Here is a 21,562-nt window from a genome sequence, read left to right on the forward strand (position 1 = left end):
GCAAATCACATAGTTTATGGCTTCCCAGTCTCACAAAGAGAGTAAGTGGGGCTGCTGGGGTGGTGGTGGTTATAGGCAGCTTTACCTTTTTGTTTAGGGACTTTTCTCACAGTCATTGCAGCCTGCCTCTTCTGGTTTTCAGAAATTTCAAAGCCTATAACATAAAAATACATGATTCTGTTATAAAAACATAGACCTTTCTTAAATGTAAAATTAGTACAACTTTTCTGAAAGAGTGATTTTGGCAAGATATAGCAAAAGTCTTGAAAAACAAATAAATAAATAAATGGTGAGCACTTGAAAAAATATTTAGCTATAGCAATGCATTTCATAGTCAACAGAGGCAAAAACAATGAGACCATGAGTTAAGAAGTTGTTAAATGAAGAATGGATGAATAAAGTTTGGTGTGAAGTGGAAAACTATTTCTCAACCACAAGCAAAAACATAAACAAGGAAATAATGAGTCAAAAAATAAGAGATTACAATAAGAGATTTTTTTAAGTCTCAAAAGGAAGAAAAAATCAATAGCAAAAATTAATGAAGTAAGAGAAATGTCTATTTAAGTCCGTTGTCCATTTTTAAAATTAAGTTATTTGATATTTTGCTACTGAGTTGTAAGAGTTCCTTATATATTTTGGAAATTAACCTTCTATCAAACATATAATTTGCAAAGATTTCACATGCCATAGGTTGCCTTTTCATTCTGTTCCTTTGCTGTGCAAAAGCATTTTATTTTTCTGTAGTTTTGTTTTGTTGACTGTGCTTCTGGTATCGTATCCAAAAAAAATCATTACCAAGATCAATGCCAATAAGCTCTTTCCCTATGTTTTCTTCTAGGAGTTTCACAGTTTTGGGTCATACAATCATGTCTTTGACACATTTTGAGTTAGTTTTCATGTATGGTATAAGGTAGGAAATCAACTTCATTTTTTTGCATGTGGATGTCCAGTTTTCCCAGCAACATTTATTGAAGAAAACTCCTTTCCCAATTGTGTATTCTTGGTACTATTGCCAAAAATACATTAACTGTATATGTGTGGGTTTATTTCAAAGCTCTCTATCTTATTCCATTGGTCTATATCCTATATTTATGTCAGAACCACAGTGTTTTAATTCATGTAGATTTGTAATATATTTTCACATGAAACCTTCAGCTTTGTTCTCCTTTCTCAAATATCTTTAGCTATGATGGGTCTTTTGTGGTTCCACATGAATTTTAGGATTGTTAATTCCATTTTGGTAAAAAATACCATTAGAATTTTGAGAAGTTCACATTAAATTTAGAGCTAACATTGGGTAAAATGGATATTTTAACAATATTGTCTGTTTATTTATGTTTCTTTAATTTCTTTCAGCAAGATTTTATATTTTTGGTGTATGGTCTCTTACCTCCTTGGTTTATTCCTAAGTATAATCACATCCATCTTGATGTGATTATAATTGAGACTGTTTGCTTCATTTCTTCTTCAGATAGTTCATTGTTAGTTTATAGAAACACAACTGATTTTTGTATGTTGATTTTGTACCCTTCAACTCTACTGAATTCATTTATTAGATAAAAAAGTTTTTTTTTTTCCTGTGGAGTCTTAAAGGATTTCTATATATAAAATAATGGCATCTACAAACAGAAATAATTTTACTTCTTCCTTTCCCATTTGGATGCCTTTGATTTATTTTTTCTTGCTTAATGTTCTCTCGCTAGGACTTCCAGTATTATGTTGAATAGAAGTGGTGAAAATGGGCATCCTTTTCTTGTCATTGATCTATGAGAAAAAGCTTTTAGTTATTCCCCCATGAGTATGATGTTAGCTGTAGGCCTTTTCATAGACCTTTATTATGTCCAGGTAAATTCCTTCTATACAGAGTTTAATGTGAGTTTTTTATCAGGAAAAAATGATAACTTATGTCAAATCCTTTTTTCTGCATTTATAGATATGATTATGTGATTTCTATCTTTCATTTAATTTTATCACATTAATAGATTTGCATGTTAAGCCATCATTGCATCCCAGGGACAAATATGACTTGGTCATGGTGTATGATCTTTCATGGTGCTGCTGAGTTCTGCTTGTTGTTTTTTTTTTTAAAAATATTTTATTTATTTATTTGACAGAGATCACAAGTAGGCAGAGAGGAAGGCAGAGAGAGAGGAAGGGAAGCAGGCTCCCGGCTGGGCAGAGAGCCCGATGTGGGGCTTAATCCCAGGATGCTGGGATCATGACCTGAGCCAAAGGCAGAGGCCTTTACCCGCTGAGCCACCCAGGCGCCCCTGTTGCTGTCTTATCAAAGATAGTTTCATGTGTGTTCATTAGTGATACTGGTCTTTAATTTTTTTTTTTAATTTTTTAATTTTTTATTTTTTATAAACATATATTTTTATCCCCAGGGGTACAGGTGTGTGAATCGCCAGGTTTACACACTTCACAGCACTCACCAAAGCACATACCCTCCCCAATGTCCATAACCCCACCCCACTTCTCCCAACCCCCCTCCCCCCAGCAACCCTCAGTTTGTTTTGTGAGATTAAGAGTCACTTATGGTTTGTCTCCCTCCCAATCCCATCGTGTTTCATTTATTCTTCTACTATCCACTTAAGCCCCCATGTTGCATCACCACTTCCTCATGTCAGGGAGATCATATGATAGTTGTCTTTCTCCGATTGACTTATTTCGCTAAGCATGATACGCTCTAGTTCCATCCATGTTGTCACAAATGGCAAGATTTCATTTCTTTTGATGGCTGCATAGTATTCCATTGTGTATATATACCACATCTTCTTTATCCATTCATCTGTTGATGGACATCTAGGTTCTTTCCATAGTTTGGCTATTGTGGACATTGCTGCTATAAACATTCGGGTGCATGTGCCCCTTCAGATTGTATGTTTGTATCTTTAGGGTAAATACCCAGTAGTGCAATTGCTGGGTCTTTAGTTTTTTGTTGTTTTTTGTTTTGTTTTGTTTTGTTTTGCTTCTTTGTTTTTGTAATGGAAGACTTAATATTGTTAAAATATCCATTCCGGTGAAGTTTATCTACAAATTCAAAGCAATCCTATCAAAACTCTCTAGTTCCATTTATACAAGGTATGAGTAAGTTCTGTAGATCTGCTGTATAACACTGAGCCTATGATTGATATTACTATATTATGCACTTAAAAATGTGTTAAAAGTATAGAGTTCACGGTGTTTTTATCACATAAAAAAACAGGGTAGAGGTCTCCCCACAAAGGAGAAGAAATTCTTTCTCAGCTTAAGCCCATGTATGCAGAGTCTCAACCGTCTCATGATCCTCCTGCCTATAGATGACAGCTTTGGACTATGCCCATAAGTTTGAGCCTGCCCTTGATCTTGCATTTGACTGCCTGCTCCATAGATATTGGAGTTGCTTAGCCAGGTTTTGTAATCACATAAGCCAATTCCTAGAATAAATCTCTTAATAATACATTGTCTATGAGTTATGCTTCTCTGGTTGAACCCTGATTGACAGAAGGAATTATAGTTAGATTCTATATTCCTCATCTAGAGAGTTATTTGTGATAAATTAAATTAAAAAAACAAGTTATAGAGTAATATGTTTGCTATAATTTTATAAGTAAAAAAGTTTTTAAAAAGCCTTATCTGTATATATGCTTATATGAACAGAAGTATGGAAATAGGCATACCACAATTATACTGATTATCTCACAGAGCATAGGAGTGACAGAGAAGGGAAAATAATGTTAAACTTTATTAGACTTTGGTATGTGTTTAAATGGTTATTAAGGTCATGTATTCATTTTATCATTAAAAGAGAAAAAATAACAAAACAAAACACTATGGTAAATGCATATGACAGCCATAAAAATAATAATTAAAAATATTAATCTCAGGAGAGGCAAGATGGCAGAGGAGTAGGGGACCCCGTTTCCAACCAACCCTCTGTATTTAGCTAGATATCTAACAAATCATTCTCAACACCTACAAAATAAGCCTGAGAGGTAAGAATATATATCTGGGTCTCTATAAGCAGAAAAACACTGCCTGCCACCAGGTAGAAAGGGCAGAGTTGTGAATCTGCGGGAAGATATCAGAAGATAAACAGAAGGGGGAGGGAGCCTCCATAAGCTGGTTCCTGGAAATTTATATAATACCAGAGTGCAAAAGCCTCCTGTGCCAGGGACGGAAAAAATTCACAGAACAGTAGCAGCCAGGAAAGGGCTTTAGAGTGGCACCCAGACATGATCCAGGAGCTGTGGGTTGTGCATGGTTGCTCCTAGTTTTAGAAGCACAAAAGGCAGGGACATGCCAGGGCACCTGGAATGCCCTCTGAGAGAGTCACGGGGGGTGCACACCATCAGAGACAGCAGAAACGGAAACTGTGTTCTGGAGGGTTTAGTGAAGAGAGCAGACATCAAATTCTCTGCTCTAGGACAGATGTTTGGGTGTGGCCATTTTTGCTCTGACCCTTGGAAGAGGTGCAGAAAGCTGCCAGAGAACAAAAGCTCAAAAAAATGGGTTTCCACTGAGACCAGCATTTCCCCAAAGGGAGCAGTGCAAATCTGCCCAAGCAGGGTTGTCTGAGAAACAGTGTGGTAGGACCCTCCCTAAGAACACAGGCTGGAAGAACAAGAGGACCACAACTTTGTGTTCCCCATAAGACTGTAAAATCCCAACACCAGGGGAAAATAGTATATTGAGCTCCAGGCATTTCCTCACAGCTTGTTTATTTTTCAGATACAACTCTGTTTTACTTTTTATTCTTTCACTTATGCTTCTTCTGTTTTTTTTTCTTTTTACCTTGTTCTTATTTAAACTAGATATTTAAGATATCAATATTGAAGATATCAACTTAGATTTCATAATAGCCTTTTAACTTGTACTTTTTTACACCTATATTTTTATAGATATATGTTTCATTATAGTTCTTTATTCCCTTACTCAGTACTTATATATATGTATATATATATGTATATACATATATATGTGTGTTTGTGTGTATGTATATATACATACACACACATATATGTATATAAATACATATAAACAAACATATATACATATATACACATATATATGTGTCCATACACACACACATTATATTTTACTTATAATTTTAGGAAGTAATGTTCTCTAACAAACAGACCAAAATACACTCAGGAAAAACTGAAACATCCAAATTTGTCCACACTGAGAGATTATATGCCCCCTTCCTCTCACCCCCTTTTTAATTTTTTTTAAATTTTATAAATATTATTCTTGTTTTTCATTTTGGTTATTTTTTTGGTGGTGGCTTCTGACCACTCCATATTTTCCTAGGTGCATTTAGCTTGGGTCACGGTTGATATTTTGGGGCCTGTACATTCCTTCAACCAACCCTCAAAACAATGACTAGGAGGAGAAACTCCCAACAAAGAAAAGAACCAGAGACAATGGTCTCTGCCACGTATATAATGGATATGGACATAAGCAAAATATTAGAGATAGATTTCAGGGTAGCAATTATGAAGTCAATAGCGAGGCTTGCAAAAAGCATTAGCAACAATATAAAATCTATAAGGGCAGATATGAGATCTAATCTGGCCAAACTTAAAAATGCTATGAATGTGATGCACCCTAAACTGGATATTCTAACAGGCAGGGTAAATGAGGCAGAATAACAAAATAGTAATCTAGAGGATTGGCTGACAGGAAGGAAGGAAGCCAAGGAGAATAGGGATAAGCAGCCAGAAGTCCATGAGATCAGACTTAGAGAGATCAATAATGCTATGAAATGATCCTATGTCAGAATTATTGGAATTCCTGAGGGGGTGGAGAGAGAAGACTAGAAGGTATATTTGAGCAAATCACAGCTGAGAACTTCCCTAATCTGGGGAACAAAACAAGAATTTGTGTCCAAGAGGCAGAGAGGACCCCTCCCAAGATCAATAAAAATAGACCAACACCCCGGCATATAATAGTGAAAGTTGCAAATCTTAGAGCCAAGGAAGCTATGCTGGGAGCAGTTAGGGGAAAGAGATGTCTTAGGTACAGGGAGGAATATCAGAATAATATTAGAACTGTCCACAGAGACCTGGTAAGCCAGAAAGGGCTGGCAAGACATATTCAGGGTACTAAATGAGAAGAACATATAGCCAAGAATACTTTATTCCATAAGGCTGTCACTCAGAATGTACAGAGATACAAAGAGATCCTAGGAACAGCAGAATCTAAAGAATATGTGACCACCAACCAAGCCCTACCAGAAATTTTGAGTGGGGTTCTATAAAAGAAACACCCCAGGAGTAATATAGACCAGAAATTTACAGAGACAATCTATAGAAACAGGAACTTTACAGACAATATGATGGCAGTAAGCTATTATCTTTCAATAGTTACCCTCAATGTGACTGGCCTAAATGCTCCCATGAAATGGCACAGGGTTGCAAACTGGATAAAAAGATAGCATGCATTCATATGCTGTTTATAAGACTAATTTTGAAACTAAAGCACCTCCAGATTGAAAGTGCGGGAATGGAGAATGATTTATCATGCCAAGAGACCTGAAAAGAAAGCTGAGGTAGTAATTCTTATATCAGACAAATTAGATTTTATTTTTATTTTTTTTAAAGATTTTATTTATTTATTTGACAGACAGAGATCACAAGCAGGTAGAGAGGCAGGCAGAGAGAGAGAGAGGAGGAAGCAGGCTCCCCGCTGAGCAGAGAGCCCGATGTGGGACTCGATCCCAGGACCCTGAGATCATGACCCAATCCGAAGGCAGAGGCTTAACCCTCTGAGCCACCCAGGCGCCCGACAAATTAGATTTTAAACCAAAGACTGTGGTAAGAGATGTAGAGGGGTTATCTCCCTCCCAATCCCATCTTGTTTCATTTATTGGGGAGGGTATGTGCTGTTGAGTGCTGTGAAGTGTGTAAACTTGGCGATTCACAGATCTGTACCCCTGGGGATAAAAATATATTATATGTTTATAAAAAATAAAAAAATTAAAATAAAAAGAGATGTAGAGGGACATTATATCTTATATTTAAAGGGTCTACCTAACAAGAAAATCTAACAATCATAAATATCTATGCCCCCAACGTGGGAGCAGCCAACTAATTAAGCCAACTGTTAACCAAAATAAAGAATCATATTGATAATAATATATTAATAGGAGAACTCAACACTCCACTCTCAGCAATGGATAGATCATCCAACAGAATATCAACAAAGAAACAAGGCTTTGAATGACACATTGGACCAGATGGATTTCATAGATAAATATAGAACATTCCACCCTAAAGCAACAGAATACTCATTCCTCTCGAATGCACAAGGAACTTCCCCCAGAATAGACCACAGAACAGTTCACAAATCAGGTCTCAATTGATACCAAAAGACTGAGATTATTCCTCGAATGTTATCAGGCCACAATGCTTTGAAACTAGAACTCAGTCACAAGAAAAAATTTGGAAGGAATTCAAACATGTGGAAGTTAAAGAGAATTATGCTAAGGAATGAATGAATCAACCAGAAAACTAAAGAAGAAATTAAATAATTCATGGAAATCAATGAGAATGAAAACACATTGGTCCAAAACCTACAGGATACTGCAAAGGCAGTACTAAGGAGGAAATATATAGCCATACAGGCCTATCTCCAAAAATTAGGAAAACCCCAAATGCACAAGCTAACCTTACACCTGAAGTACCTGGAGAGAGAAGAGCAAATAAAACCTAAGCCAAGCAGGAGAAGAGAAATCACAATGATCAGAGCAAAGATCAATGGAATAGAAACCAGAAAAACAGTAGAACAGATCAATGAAACTAGAAGATGGTTCTTTGAAAGAATTAATAAAATCAATAAACCTCTGGTAGACTTATCCAAAAGAAAAGAGAAAGGACCCAAATTAATAAAATCATGAATGAAAGGGGAGACATAATGATTAACACCTAGGAAGAAGAAAGAATTATTAGAAATTATTACCAGCAGCTACATGCTAACAAATTAAGGAACCTGGAAGAAATGGATGCCTTCCTAGAAACTTATAAACTATCAAGACAGAAACAGCAAGAAATTGGGAATCTGAACAGACCAATAACCTGTAAGGAAATTGAAGCAGTTATCAAAAAACCTCCTAACAAACAAGAGTCCAGGGCCAGATTCCCCAGAATTCCCAGGGGAATTCTCACAAATATTTAAAGAATAAATCATACTTATTCTACTGAAGTTGTTTCAAAATATAGAAACAGAAAGGAACACTTCAAAGCTTGTTCTATGAGGCCAACATTACCCTGATCCCAAAACCAGGCAAAGACCTCATCAAAAAGGAGAATTATAGGCCAATATCCCTGGTGAACATGGATGCCCAAATACTCAAGAAGATTATAGCCAATAGGATCCAACAGTACATTAAAAGAATTATCCATCATGAGAAGGTACATTTTATTCCTGGGATGCAAGTGTGGTTCAACATTCACAGATCAATCAACGTGATAGAGCACATTAATAAAACAAAAGAAAAGAACCATATGATCCTTTCAAATGATGTATCAAAAGGATTTGACAAAATGTAGCCTTCTTTTTGGATTAAAAACCTTGAGAATGTAGGGTTGGGGTAACATTGGTCAATTTCATAAAAACCTTGTATGAAAAGACCACACTGAACATCATTCTCAATGGGAAAAGCAGAGAACTTTTCCCTTAAGGTCAGGAACATGACAGAGATGCCAACTCTCACCACTATTGCTCAACATAGTTCTAGAATTCCTAGAATTAGCAACCAAACACCAAAAGAAATAAAAGTCATTCAAATTGGCAAAGAACAAGTCAAAAATCTCTTTTCACAGATGACACCATACTTTATATGGAAAACCCAACAGACTCCACCACAAATTACTAGAAGTCATACAGCAATTCAGCAATATGGTGGGATACAAAAATCAATGCACAGAAATCAGTTACTTTTCAATACATTAATACTATAAGTGTAGAAAGAGTAATTAAGGAATACTTCCATTTACAAGAGCATCAAAAACCATAGGATACTTAGCAATAAACCTAAACAAAGAGGTAAACTATAGAACACTTATGAAAGAAATTGAGGAAGGCACAAAGAGATGGAAAACTTCCAATGCTCATGAATCAGAAGAGCAAACATTGTTAACTATGCTGCCCAGAGCAATCTACACTTTCAATGCCATCCAAATCAAAATATCAATAACATTTTTCAAAGAGCTGGAATAAACAATCCTAAAATTTGTGTGGAAGCAGAAAAGACCCCAAATCACCAAGGAAATGTTGAAAAAGAAAAACAAAGCCGGGGGTACCATGTTGCCTGATCTCAAGCTATCTTACAAAGTTGTGATCACCAAGACAGCATGGTACTGGTACAAAAACACACACATAGATCAACGGAACAGAATAGAGAGCCCAGATATGGACCCTCAACTCTATGGTCAACTAATCTTTGACAGAGCAGGAAAAAATATCTCATTGAAAAAACACAGTCTCTTCAATAAATGGTGCTAGGAAAATTGGACAGCTATATACAGAAGGAAGGAAGGAAGAATTCTGGGGAAGGAAACAAGAATTTCTCTCCAAGAGGCAGAGAGGACCCCTCCCAGGATCAATTCTCTTATACCATACACAAAGATAAACTCAACGTAATACAGGTATACATCAAAATCCTAGAGGAGAACTCAGGCAGTAACATTTTTGACATTGAGCACAGCAACTTCTTTCAAGACACATCTACAAAGGCAAGGGAAATAAAGCAAAAATGAACTTTCAGGACTTCAGCAAGATAAAAGCTATCCCAAAGATACAGATGTAGTGAAAAGAATGGCCATATGCACCTCAATGTTCATAGCAGCAATGTTCATAATAGCCCATCTGTGGATGGAGCCGAGATGCCCTTCAGTAGATGAATGGATAAAGAAGATGTGGTCCATATATACAATGGAATATTACTCAGTCATCAGAAAGGATCAATACCCAATTTTTGCATCAACATGGATGGGACTGGAGAAATTATGCTGAATGAAATAAGTTAAGTACAGAAAGTCAATGATCTTATGGTTTCACTTACTCGTGGAACACAAGGAACGGCATGGAGGATATTAGGTGAAGGAAGGGAAGAATGAAAGGGGGGAATTAGAGGGGGAGATGAACATTGAGAGACTATGGACTCTGAGAAACAAACTGACAGTTTTAGCAAGGAGGGGATCAGGGGATGGTTTGGCCCAGTGATGGGTATTAAGGAGAGCATGTTTTGCATGGAGCACTGGGTGTTACATGTAAACAATGACTCTTGGAACACTACATCAAAAACGAATGACATACTACATAGTGACTAACATAACATAATAAAAAATAATAAATAAAGGGTGCTGGTATTCAAGATCTATAAAGAACTTCTCAAACTCAACACACACACACACACACACACAAAATCAAGAAAAAATAGGCAGAAGACATGAACAGACACTTCTCCAAGGAAGACATACAAATGGCTAACAGACACATGTTCTGTTCAACATCACTAGCCATCAGGAAAATTCAAATTAAAACTACAATGAGACAGCACCTTACACCACCTAGAATGGCAAAAAGTAACAAGGCAGGAAACAACAAACACTGGCCAGAAGGTGGAGAAATGGGAACGCTCTTACACTATTGATGGGAATGCAAAGTGGTCCCGCCACTCTGAAAAACAGTATAGAGGTTCCTCAAGATGTTAAATATACAGCTACCCCATGACTCAAAAATTGTACTACTAGGTATTTAACCCAAAGATACAGATGTAGTGGAAAGAAGGGGTATCTTCACCCCAATGCTCATAGCAGTGTGTACAGAATGGGCAAAACGTGGAAGGAGCTGAGATGTTCTTCCAAAGGGGAATGGATAAAAGAAGATGGGGTATATATATACAATGGAATATTTCTCAGCCATGAGAAAGGATGAATACCTACTATTCATATCAACATAATGGAACTGGAGGGGATTATGCTAAGTGAAATAAGTTAAGTGGAGAAAGACAATTATCATATAGTTTTACCCATATGTGGAACCTTAGAAATAACAGAAAATCATACAGGCAGGGAGGGAAACCTGAAGGGGGGCAGTCAGATGGGGAAACAAACCATGAGAGAATATGGACTCTGGGAAATAAACTGAGGGTTTCAGAGGAGGACGGGCATGGGGTGATGGGGTATCCAGGTCATGGGTATTAATGAGGGCATGTGTTGGTGTGGGTACTGGTGTTTTTTGCAACTAATGAATCATTGAAGATACATCTAAAACCAGTGATGTAATATAAGGTGGTTAACTAAACATAATCTTAAAAAAAATACTGACTGATTTATGGCATAGAAATGCAACTGATATCTGTACAATGATTTCATAACCTGCCCCTTTGCTGAATTCCTGTATGAGTTCTAACAATTTTTTGGTGGAATCTTTTGGGTTTTCTACATAAGAGTATCATGTCATCTGTAAAAAATGAAAGTTTTACTTATTCTTTGCCAATTTGGATGCCTTTTATTTCTTTATGTTGCCTGGTTCCTGAGGTTAGGACTTCCAGTATTATGCTGAATAGCAGTGCTGAGATTGGGCATCCCTGTCATGTTACTGACCTTAGGGGAAAAGCTTTCCATCTTTCCCCAATGAGGATGATATTCACTTTTCTTCATATATGGCTTTTATGATATTGAGGTATGTTCCCTCTATCCCTATACTGCAGATAGTTTTAATCAAGAAAGTATACTGTATTTTGCCAAATGCATTTTCTGCATCAATTGAGAAGAGCATATGGTTCTTGTCCTCACTTTTATTAATGTGGTGTATCACACTGATATGCAGATGTTGAGCCACACTTGAAACCCAGGAATAAATCCCACTTAGTCACGGTGAATAATCCTTTTTATGTATTGTTGGATCCTACTGGCTACTATCATGGTGAGAATTTTGGCATCCATGTTTGTCAGGGACATTGTTCCGTAATTCTCATTTTTCAGAAGAAAGAGAAATTAAGGAATTGATCCCATTTACAATTGCACTAAAACTCATAAGATACCTGGGAATAAACCTAACCAAAGAGATAAAGATGTGTACTCTGAAAACTATAGAACGCTTAGGAAAGAAATTGAGGTAGACACAAAGAAATGGAATAACATTTATTGCTCATGAATTAGAAGAATAAATACTGTTGAAATGCCTATGCTACCTAAAGCAATCACACATTCAATGAGTCCCTATCAAAATACCATCAGCAATTTTCATAAAGTTGGGACAAACAATCCTAAACATTGTATGGAACCAGAAAAGACTCCAAATAGCCAAAGGAATGTTGAAAAATAAAATTAAACCTGGTGGCATCAAATTCCAGGCTTCATGCTATATTATAAAGCTGTAATCATCAAGGCAGTATGGTACCAGCACAAAAACAGACACAAGATCTACGGAACAGAACCCAGAACCCAGAAATGGAGCTTCAACTATATGATCAACTAATCTTTAACAAAGCAGGAAAGATCGGGAGCCTGGGTGGCTCAGTGGGTTAAGCCGCTGCCTTCGGCTCAGGTCATGATCTCAGGGTCCTGGGATCGAGTCCCGCATTGGGTTCTCTGCTCACCGGGGAGCCTGCTTCCTCCTCTCTCTCTCTGCCTGCCTCTCTGACTACTTGTGATCTCTTTCTGTCAAATAAATAAATAAAATCTTTAAAAAAAAAAAAAGCAGGAAAGACCATGGAATGGAAAAACGTTCCTTCAACAAATGGTATTGGGACAATTGGACAGCCATATGCAGAAGAAACTAGATAATTTTCTTACACCATACACAAAAACAAACTCAAAATGGATGAATGACTTAAATGTGAGACAGGAATCCATCAAAATCCTAGAGAACACTTCTTTGATCTTGGCCACAGCAACTTCTTGCTCAAGATGTCTTCAAAGGCAAGGGAGACAAAAGCAATAATGAACTTTTTGGACTTCATCAAGATAAAAAAACTTCTGCACAGCAAAAGAAACAATCAACAAAGCGAAAAGACAACCTACAGAAAGGAAAAGATATTTGCAAATGTCTTATCAGATAAAGGGTTTGTATCCAAGTTTCATAAGGAAGTTATTAAACTCAACACCCAGAAAAGAAAAAAAATCTAGTCAAGAAATGGGCAGAAGACATGAGCAGATACATCTCCAAAGAAGACATAAAAATGGCCAACAGACACATGAAAAAATGTTGCAAATCCCTTGGCATCAGGGAAATACAAATCAAAGCTACAATGAGATCCCATCTCACACCAGTCAGACTGGTAAAATTAACTTATGAGGAAACAAGGATGTTGGCAAGGATGTGGAGAAAGGTGAACCTTCTTACACTGTTGGTGGGAATGCAAGCTGGTATAGACATTCTGGGAAGTTCCTCAAGAAGTTAAAAATAGAGCTACCCACAACCCAGCAACTGCACTACTAGGTATTTATCCAAAAGATATAAACATAGTGACCTGAAGAGGCACCTCAATCTTTATAGCAGCAATGTCCACAATAGCCAAACTATGGAAAGAGCCCATATGTCCACCAATAGATGAATCAATAAAGAAGGTGTGGTATGTATGTATGTATGTATGTATGTATGTCTATCTATCTATCTATCTATATGGAAATAGAGGGTATTATTGTGGGTGAAATAAGTCAGAGAAAGGCTAATACCATATAATTTCACTCATATGTAAAATTTAAGAAACAAAACAGATGAACATAGGGGTAGGGAGGGAAACATAAAGTAAGATAAAATTAGAGAGAGAGAAAAACCATAAGAGACCTTTAACTATAGGAAACAATCTGAGTTTGCTGGAAGGGAGGAAGATGGGGGGATGGGGTAACTTGGTGATGGGCATTAAGGAGGGCATGTGGTGTAATTAGCAGTTAGTGTTATATCCCACTGATGAATCACTGAACTCTACCTCTGAAACTAATAATATACTATATGTTAATTAATTGACTTTAAATAAAATAACACAAATTTAAAAAACAAATGATTTAGAGAAATGCTAATGATATGATATTAAATGTAAAATGAGGATATAAAATTAGAACTGTTCATCATGGAGAGGTAGAGTTTGGGGGAGACATAAAAGAAGATTCAGCCATCTTAGCCCTAGTATTTTATTTATACACAATAGAACAGGAAAGAAATATATCAAATATTTACAAAAGTTATCTCTTTCTGGGTAGAATGTTTTAATGTGATTTTTAATTTTCTATTTTTCTGTGTTTTTCCCCAAAATTGCCTACAACAAAAGTGGTATCATTGTAATTAGAAAAAAAGAATGTTTTAGAAAAGATAATATAGGTTTGTCAGAAAGTAATTTCTGTAGCTCCATCCATGTCATTGCAAATGGCAAGTTTTTGTTATTTTTTATGGTTAAGCAATATTCCTGTGTGTGTGTGTTTGTGTGTGTGTGTGTACTACATCGTGGAAGGAGCTTGAGTGTATTACACTGAGCTAAATAAATCAGAGAAAGACAAATACCATATTATTTAATTCATATGTTGAATTTAAGAAAAAAATGAGACTAGGGGGGACAAAAGAGAGAAGGAAACCAGAAAGAGATTTTTAAAATATAGAGATCAAAGAAATTGTTATCAGAAGGGTGGTGGTCTGGTGGAGGGGTTAAAGAGGTGATGGGAATTAAGGAGTACAGTTTTTATAACAAGCATATGGTGCTGTGTGTAGGTGCAGAATCACTAAATTGTACACCTGAAATTAACATTGCACTTTATGTTAACTATCTGGAATTTAAATCAAAACTTGAAAAAATATTAAAAAAAATACTTTCTGGAGGCTTTTTTATTAGAAGCAGATTCTTTTTTTTTTCAGCAGTATCCCATTGTGATTTTATTTATTTATTTATTTATTTATTAATTTTTTATTTTTTATAAACATGTATTTTTATCCCCAGGGGTACAGGTCTGTGAATCACCAGGTTTACACACTTCACAGCACTCACCAAAGCACATACCCTCCCCAATGTCCATAATCCCACCCCCTAGAAGCAGATTCTTAAAGTTACAGGTTATTAGGGCATTGTGTGGGAAATATCACAATGGAACCAGACAGAATGGTGGGGATCTTCGAGTTGACCTAGGGTCTACATAAAGCACACTAAGACAACTCCTTTAATAGGTCTAACAAACCAGATGGTATCAGAGGCTGCTGCTGCCTGCCACTGAAACAGTCCAATAGTATTTCTGTATGACCCTACATCATGTCCCATTGCAACGCTCATATGTTAAAAGCTATCTGGCTTCAGTGGGACTCTAAATGAATTATTTTTTTAAAGATTTTATTTATTTGACAGGCAGAAATCAAAGGTAGGCAGAGAGGCAGGCAGAGAGAGAGAAAGGAGGAAGCAGGCTCCCCGCCGAGCAGAGATCCCGATGCAGGACTCGATCCCAGAACCCTGAGATCATGACCTGAGCCGGAGGCAGTGGCTTAACCCACTGAGCCACCCAGGTGCCCCTAGTTTGGTATTTTTATGCTAGAATGGCAGGACCATGAGCAAGAGACCACATAGAATTTTGTAAACCACAGAGCTATAGTCAATGGCACCTAAATCCCACAGTTGGAAAGCAGCATGAAAAATCCTTCTACTAGTTATGTACCCTCTGAAAAAGGGGAACAACCTATTAAAAGCAAAAAAAAAAAAAAAAAAAAAAGTATGGTTTAGTGTAACAGAATCATGCAAGTGATCATGGTTTTATACCCAGCTATATTTTCTACAATTTATTTTAAAATGCTTTTATACAGAGAGTGTGATATATACATGCACATTAATTTTAGTCTGTGCTCTAGGGGCATTTAGTTAACATCTGAAGCACCTTAATCAGGCATACACACTCAAGAGGTGATTTGTTAACACAGTAAACACTCAGAAGTCTTTGTTCCAGACACAACTATTTCCAGCAGTTCAGTCACTTTAATACAGGAGGCCTAATTAGCCTAACACATGTTAAAAATGAATTTTCATTGGTAAAATGAATGTTTTTCAAGATGTGTACTAGCCACAAATGTCTTACAGTACTTTGCCCTCACAAGACCTGGGTATAAAAATCTAGTGAACCCTATAGCTTTTACCCTTTAGAAGGAAGCCTTAAGCTCAAGATTTAAAATAGGTATTACGTCTTGTCCTCCATCAGAGGATTTTGTCACCAGACTCTAAGTAGAAAGTTAGTTGAAGCCTGTTGCTATAATATCACCAGCTCGTCCTTGACTAACCTCTTCACAGAAGATGCTGCCATGTATCTAAGAACAAAAATGGGACTTCACTGAGATTACAGAACATGTTGTATGACTTCTTTTGTGTTTATTTGCTAATAAATGTTTTTATGTTTGGGAGAATTGAGACTGAGGTTTGCCTCCAGTGTAATAGTCTTATCTAGGTATGAGACTGTGATGGAGGCAAATTATAACTCTCACTTAACTCTGACTAGTAGAAACTGATAACTGGCAAAAAGGACCTAATAATAGGAGACCACCAAAATAGATTAGGTCAGTTTGCAACAGAAATCTTCCCTCTGCTTCTAGAAAAATGAAAACTAATTCAAATCCTCTATGCTCTTCATAGCTATATTCTTCTTTCTCTTCTCAGGTCACTTACCAATTTTTTCATCTTCCTGTACCATTTTCCTCTCTTCTCTGAAAGCCCTGAGCCAGCGTATTTTCTCCTCCAGCTTTTTGGCGAAGAATAGATGTATCTCCTCAGTCTCCTTGTTGTGAAGCTTGAAGGCATTTTTCATGCTGACATTAAAGTCATCATCTCTGCCATCTTCAATGTCAACTACTTCATATTTATCCATGTCAATGCGGCCTTTGTAGTACAGGATATCTCTTCGGATCAGGTCCTAGGTGAGAAGGAAGAAAAGGCTTTTTACTGAAGGTATGTGGACAGTAGGTACCAGGAGAGTTGGCTCATGGGCACAGCAGGACGCTAAGGCTGCCATTGTTTTGGAGCACCATAAGGGGTTGGTTTGGTCAAATTTAGGCAGGTTAGTTTAGCAGTATGACATTGATACCTTGGTTAGATGCTCTTAGAGAAAGCCTTTGTCCTACAACCAAGGACTCTGTCACAGACCACAGCATCAATCCTTGTGTGTGTTTATAAGACGCATATATGGGAAGCAGGATGTAGTAAACCACACAAGCATTCCTAGCATGGGCCTTTTCTTTTCTAAAATAATTGCAAGCCCTCCAGAACTATGAAATAAGTTAGATGTTTGTCTTGGGCAAACTTGGGAATTCAAGCAGGATAAGGAGCCTGCATATCAGAATTGGGATGAGTGGTAAGAGTACCAAGGTGACCACAGGCTGCTGGACAGGAAGGATTACATGGAAATGGTTGAATACTTAGCACTCTGGGGGATTTTAGAGAAGGCCTAGTCTGGTAGGGGAAGTGGGGGTAAGAGTGAATAAATAGCTTCATATATTGACTTGAATGAATCTCACAAATATTACCACATGAAACACATAAAAGCATAGATGGATACAAACAGTATATGGCCTATCTTTTATTATTGTTGTTTTACTCTCTGGTATCCAGAATTGGATCAATAGTCTCAGTCTATGAGGTACTCATCATTAGTTCACACAGGGTGCTCTTATTCTTCATTTTTTTAATTACTTACTTTTAATAATACATTAAATTTTGGTGAACCCGCTGCTCAATTTAAAAGCTAAGGTGTTGCAACTTCCTACAAGATAAGTCTCCAAAGGCAAAGGAAACAAAAGTGAAAATGAATTTTGGGGGCTTCATAAAGATCAAAAGCTTCTGCACAGCAAAGGAAACAGTCAACAAAACAAAGAGGCAACCCAAGGGATGGGAGAAGATATTCACAAATGACAAAACAGGCAAAAGGCTAATATACAGGATCTATAAAGAACTCCTCAAACTCAACACACAAAAAACAGACAATCATATAAAAAAATGAGCAGAAGACATGAACAGACACTTCTCCAATGAAGACATACAAATGGCTAACAGACACAGGAAGAAATGTTCACCATCACTAGCCATCAGGAAGATTCAAATCAAAACCATATTGAGATACCACCTCACACCAGTAAGAATGGCCAGAATTAACAAGACAGTAAACAACGTGTTGGAGAGGATGTGGAGAAAGGGGGACCCTCTTATACTGTTGGTGGGAATGCAAGTTGGTGCAGCCTCTTTGGAGAACAGTGTGGAGATTCCTTAAGTAATGAGAAATAGAGCTTCCCTATGACACTGCAACTGCACTACTGGGTATTTACTCAAAATATACAGATACAGTGAAAAGAAGGGCCATCTGTACCCCAATGTTCATAGCAGCAATGGCCACAGTCACCAAACTGTGGAAAGAACTAAGATGCCCTTCAATGGACGAATGGATAAGGAAGATGTGGTTCATATACACTATGGATATTATGCCTCCATCACAAAGGAGGAATACCCAAGTTTTGTAGCAACATGGTCAGGACTGGAAGAGATTATGCTCAGTGAAATAAGTCAAGCAGAGAGAGTCAATTATCATATGGTTTCACTTATTTGTGGAGCATAACAAATAGCACGGAGGATATGGGGAGATGGAGAGGAGAAGGGAGTTGGGGGAAATTGGAGGGGGAGACGAACTATGAGAGACTATGGACTCTTAAAAACAATCTGAGGGTTTTGGAGGGGAGAGGGGTGGGCAGTTGGGTGAACCTAGTGGTGGGTTTTGTGGAAGGCACATATTGCATGGAGCACTGGGTATGATGCCTAAACAATGAATTCTGAACACTGAAAAGAAATTTAAAAAAATGAATTTAGGCCATTCTAACTGGTGTAGATATCTACAATATATCTCAATGTGGTTGACATCTCAATGTGGTTTTTGAATCTCCCTGATGGCTAGTGATGATGAACATTTTTTCATGTGTCTGATAGCCATTTGTATGTCTTCACTGGAGAAGTGTCTGTTCATGCGTTCTGCCCATTTTTTGATATGATTATCTGTTTTGTGGGTGTTGAGTTTGAGGAGTTCTTTATAGATCCCGGATATCAACCTTTTGTCTGTACTGTCATTTGCAAATATCTTCTCCCATTCCATAGGTTGCCTCTTTGTTTTCCTGACTGTTTCCTCTGCTGTGCTGAAGCTTTTGATTTTGATGAAGTCCCAAAAGTTTATTTTCACTTTTGTTTCCTTTGCCTTTGGAGACATATCTTGAAAGAAGTTGCTGTGGCTGATATCGAAGAGATTACTGCCTATGTTCTCCTCTAGGATTCTGATGGATTCCTGTCTCACATTGAGGTCTTTTATCCATTTTGAGTTTATCTTTGTGTACAGTGTAAGACAGCAGTCGAGTTTCATTCTTCTACATATAGCTGCCCAGTTTTCCCAGCACCATTTATTGAAGAGACTGTCTTTTTCCACTGTATATTTTTTCCTCTTTTGTCAAAGATTATTTGACCATAGAGTTGAGGGTCCATATCTGGGCTCTCTACTCTGTTCCACTGGTCTATATGTCTGTTTTTATTCCAGTACCATGCTGTCTTGGTCATCACAGCTTTGTAGATATCACCAAACACCAGTTAGAATGGCCAAAATTAGCAAGACAGGAAACAAGATGTGTTGGAGAGGATGTGGAGAAAGGGGAACCCTCTTACACTGTTGGTGGGAATGCAAGTTGGTGCAGCCTCTTTGGAGAACAGTGTGGAGATTCCTCAAGAAATTAAAAATAGAACTTCCCTATGACCCTGCAATTGTACTACTGGGTATTTACTCCAAAGATACAGATGTAGTGAAAAGAAGGGCCATCTGTATTTACCCCAATGTTTATAGCAGCAATGGCCACAGTCACCAAACTGTGGAAAGAACCAAGTTGCCCTTCCACGGACGAATGGATAAGGAAGATGTTGTCCATATACACTATGGAGTATTATGCCTTCATCAGAAAGGATGAATACCCAACTTTTGTAGCAACATGGACAGGACTGGAAGAGATTATGCTGAGTGAAATCAGTCAAGCAGAGAGAGTCATTTATCATATGGTTTCAGTTATTTGTGGAGCATAACAAATAGCATGGAGGACATGGGGAGTTAGAGAGGAGAAGGGAGTTGGGGGAAATTGGAAGGGGAGGTGAACCATGAGGGGTTTGAAGGGGCAAAGGGATGGGAGGTTGGAGGAACCAGGTGGTGGGTATTAGAGAGGGTTCAGATTGCATGGAGCACTGGGTGTGGTGCAAAAATAATGAATACTGTTATCCTGAAAATAAATAAAAAATAAATTAAAAAAAAATAAATAAACAGATTTTAAAAAAGGAAAAAATAAAAGCTAAGATGCTGAACAGACATTTTTCCAAAGAAAATATACAAATGACCAACAGACACATGAAAAAAAAAGTATGCTCAACATCACTTGGCATCAGGGAAATAAAGATCAAAACCATAATGAGATTCCACATCACACCGGTCAGGATGGCTTAAATGAACAACTCAGGATGAGTATTCAGAGAAAGGGAAACTCTCTTACACTGCCGGTGGGAATGCAAGCTGTTACAACCACTCAGTATGGAGGTTCCTCAAAAAGTTAAATACGGAGCTACCCTATGACCTAGCAATTCTGCTACTAGGTATTTATCTAAAGGATATAAATGCAGTGATCCAAAGGGGTACCTGTACCTCAATGTTTACAGCAGCTATGTCCACAATAGCCAAGCTACGGAAAGAGCTGAGATGTTCATCAACAGACGCATGGATAAAGAAGATATGGTGTGTATACACACACACACACACACACACACACGAGGGAATGTTCCTCAGCCATCAAAAACAATGAAATCTTACCATTTATATCTATGTGGATGGAACTAGAGGGTATTATGCTAAGCAAAATAAGTCAATCAGAGAAAGAAAATTATCATATGATTTCACTTATATGTGAAATTTAAGAAACAAAACAGGATTATAGGGGAAGGGAGGGAAAAATAAAATGACATGAAATCAGGGAGGAAGGCAGACCATAAAAGACTCTTAATTATAGGACACAATCTGAAGGTTTCTGAGGGGAGGTGGATGGGGGGATGGGGTAACTGGGTGATGGGCATTAAGAAGGGCATATGATGTAATTAGCACTGGGTGTTATATGCCACTGATGAATCACTGAACTCTACCTCTGAAACTAATAATACACTATATGTTAATTAATTGAATTTAAATAAAATATAAAAAATTAAAAAATAAATAAAAGCTACGATGTCACAGCAACCTTAAATCCCATGCTCATCAATCCCGTGGTTTCTTCCCTATGCAGCCTTATCTCATCTTTATCTATTCCACTTATATGAGGTTTAAAAACCTACAAAGGAATGCCACATAATATATAGGAATGCATACATATTTACATAAATTATACAAAAATATGACAATGACACATGCAAATTCAAGAGAGTACAAAGAGAAAGAAGATGGAAGGAAGGAAAAGAAAGGTAAAGAGCAGAGAGATATTTACAGAAATTATACAAAAATATGACAATGACACATGCAAATTCAAGAGAGTACAAAGAGAAAGAAGATGGAAGGAAGGA

General features: G+C 37.2%; 1 protein-coding gene across 10 annotated transcripts in view; it reads right to left on the bottom strand.

The window, feature by feature from the left end:
• Positions 1-21,562, bottom strand: part of ARHGEF9 (Cdc42 guanine nucleotide exchange factor 9) — a 202,995-nt gene that overhangs the window by 17,352 nt on the left and 164,081 nt on the right. For all 10 annotated transcript variants that reach the window (XM_032330550.1, XM_032330556.1, XM_032330554.1 and 7 more), the window contains 2 exons: positions 16,622-16,865; positions 86-154 (listed from right to left, as the gene is read on the bottom strand). In XM_032330550.1, coding sequence (XP_032186441.1) covers positions 86-154; positions 16,622-16,865 — 313 coding nt within the window. The remainder of the gene's footprint in view (positions 1-85; positions 155-16,621; positions 16,866-21,562) is intronic.

The sequence above is a fragment of the Mustela erminea genome, chromosome X, assembly GCF_009829155.1.
Source record: "Mustela erminea isolate mMusErm1 chromosome X, mMusErm1.Pri, whole genome shotgun sequence".
Taxonomy (NCBI): domain Eukaryota; kingdom Metazoa; phylum Chordata; class Mammalia; order Carnivora; family Mustelidae; genus Mustela; species Mustela erminea.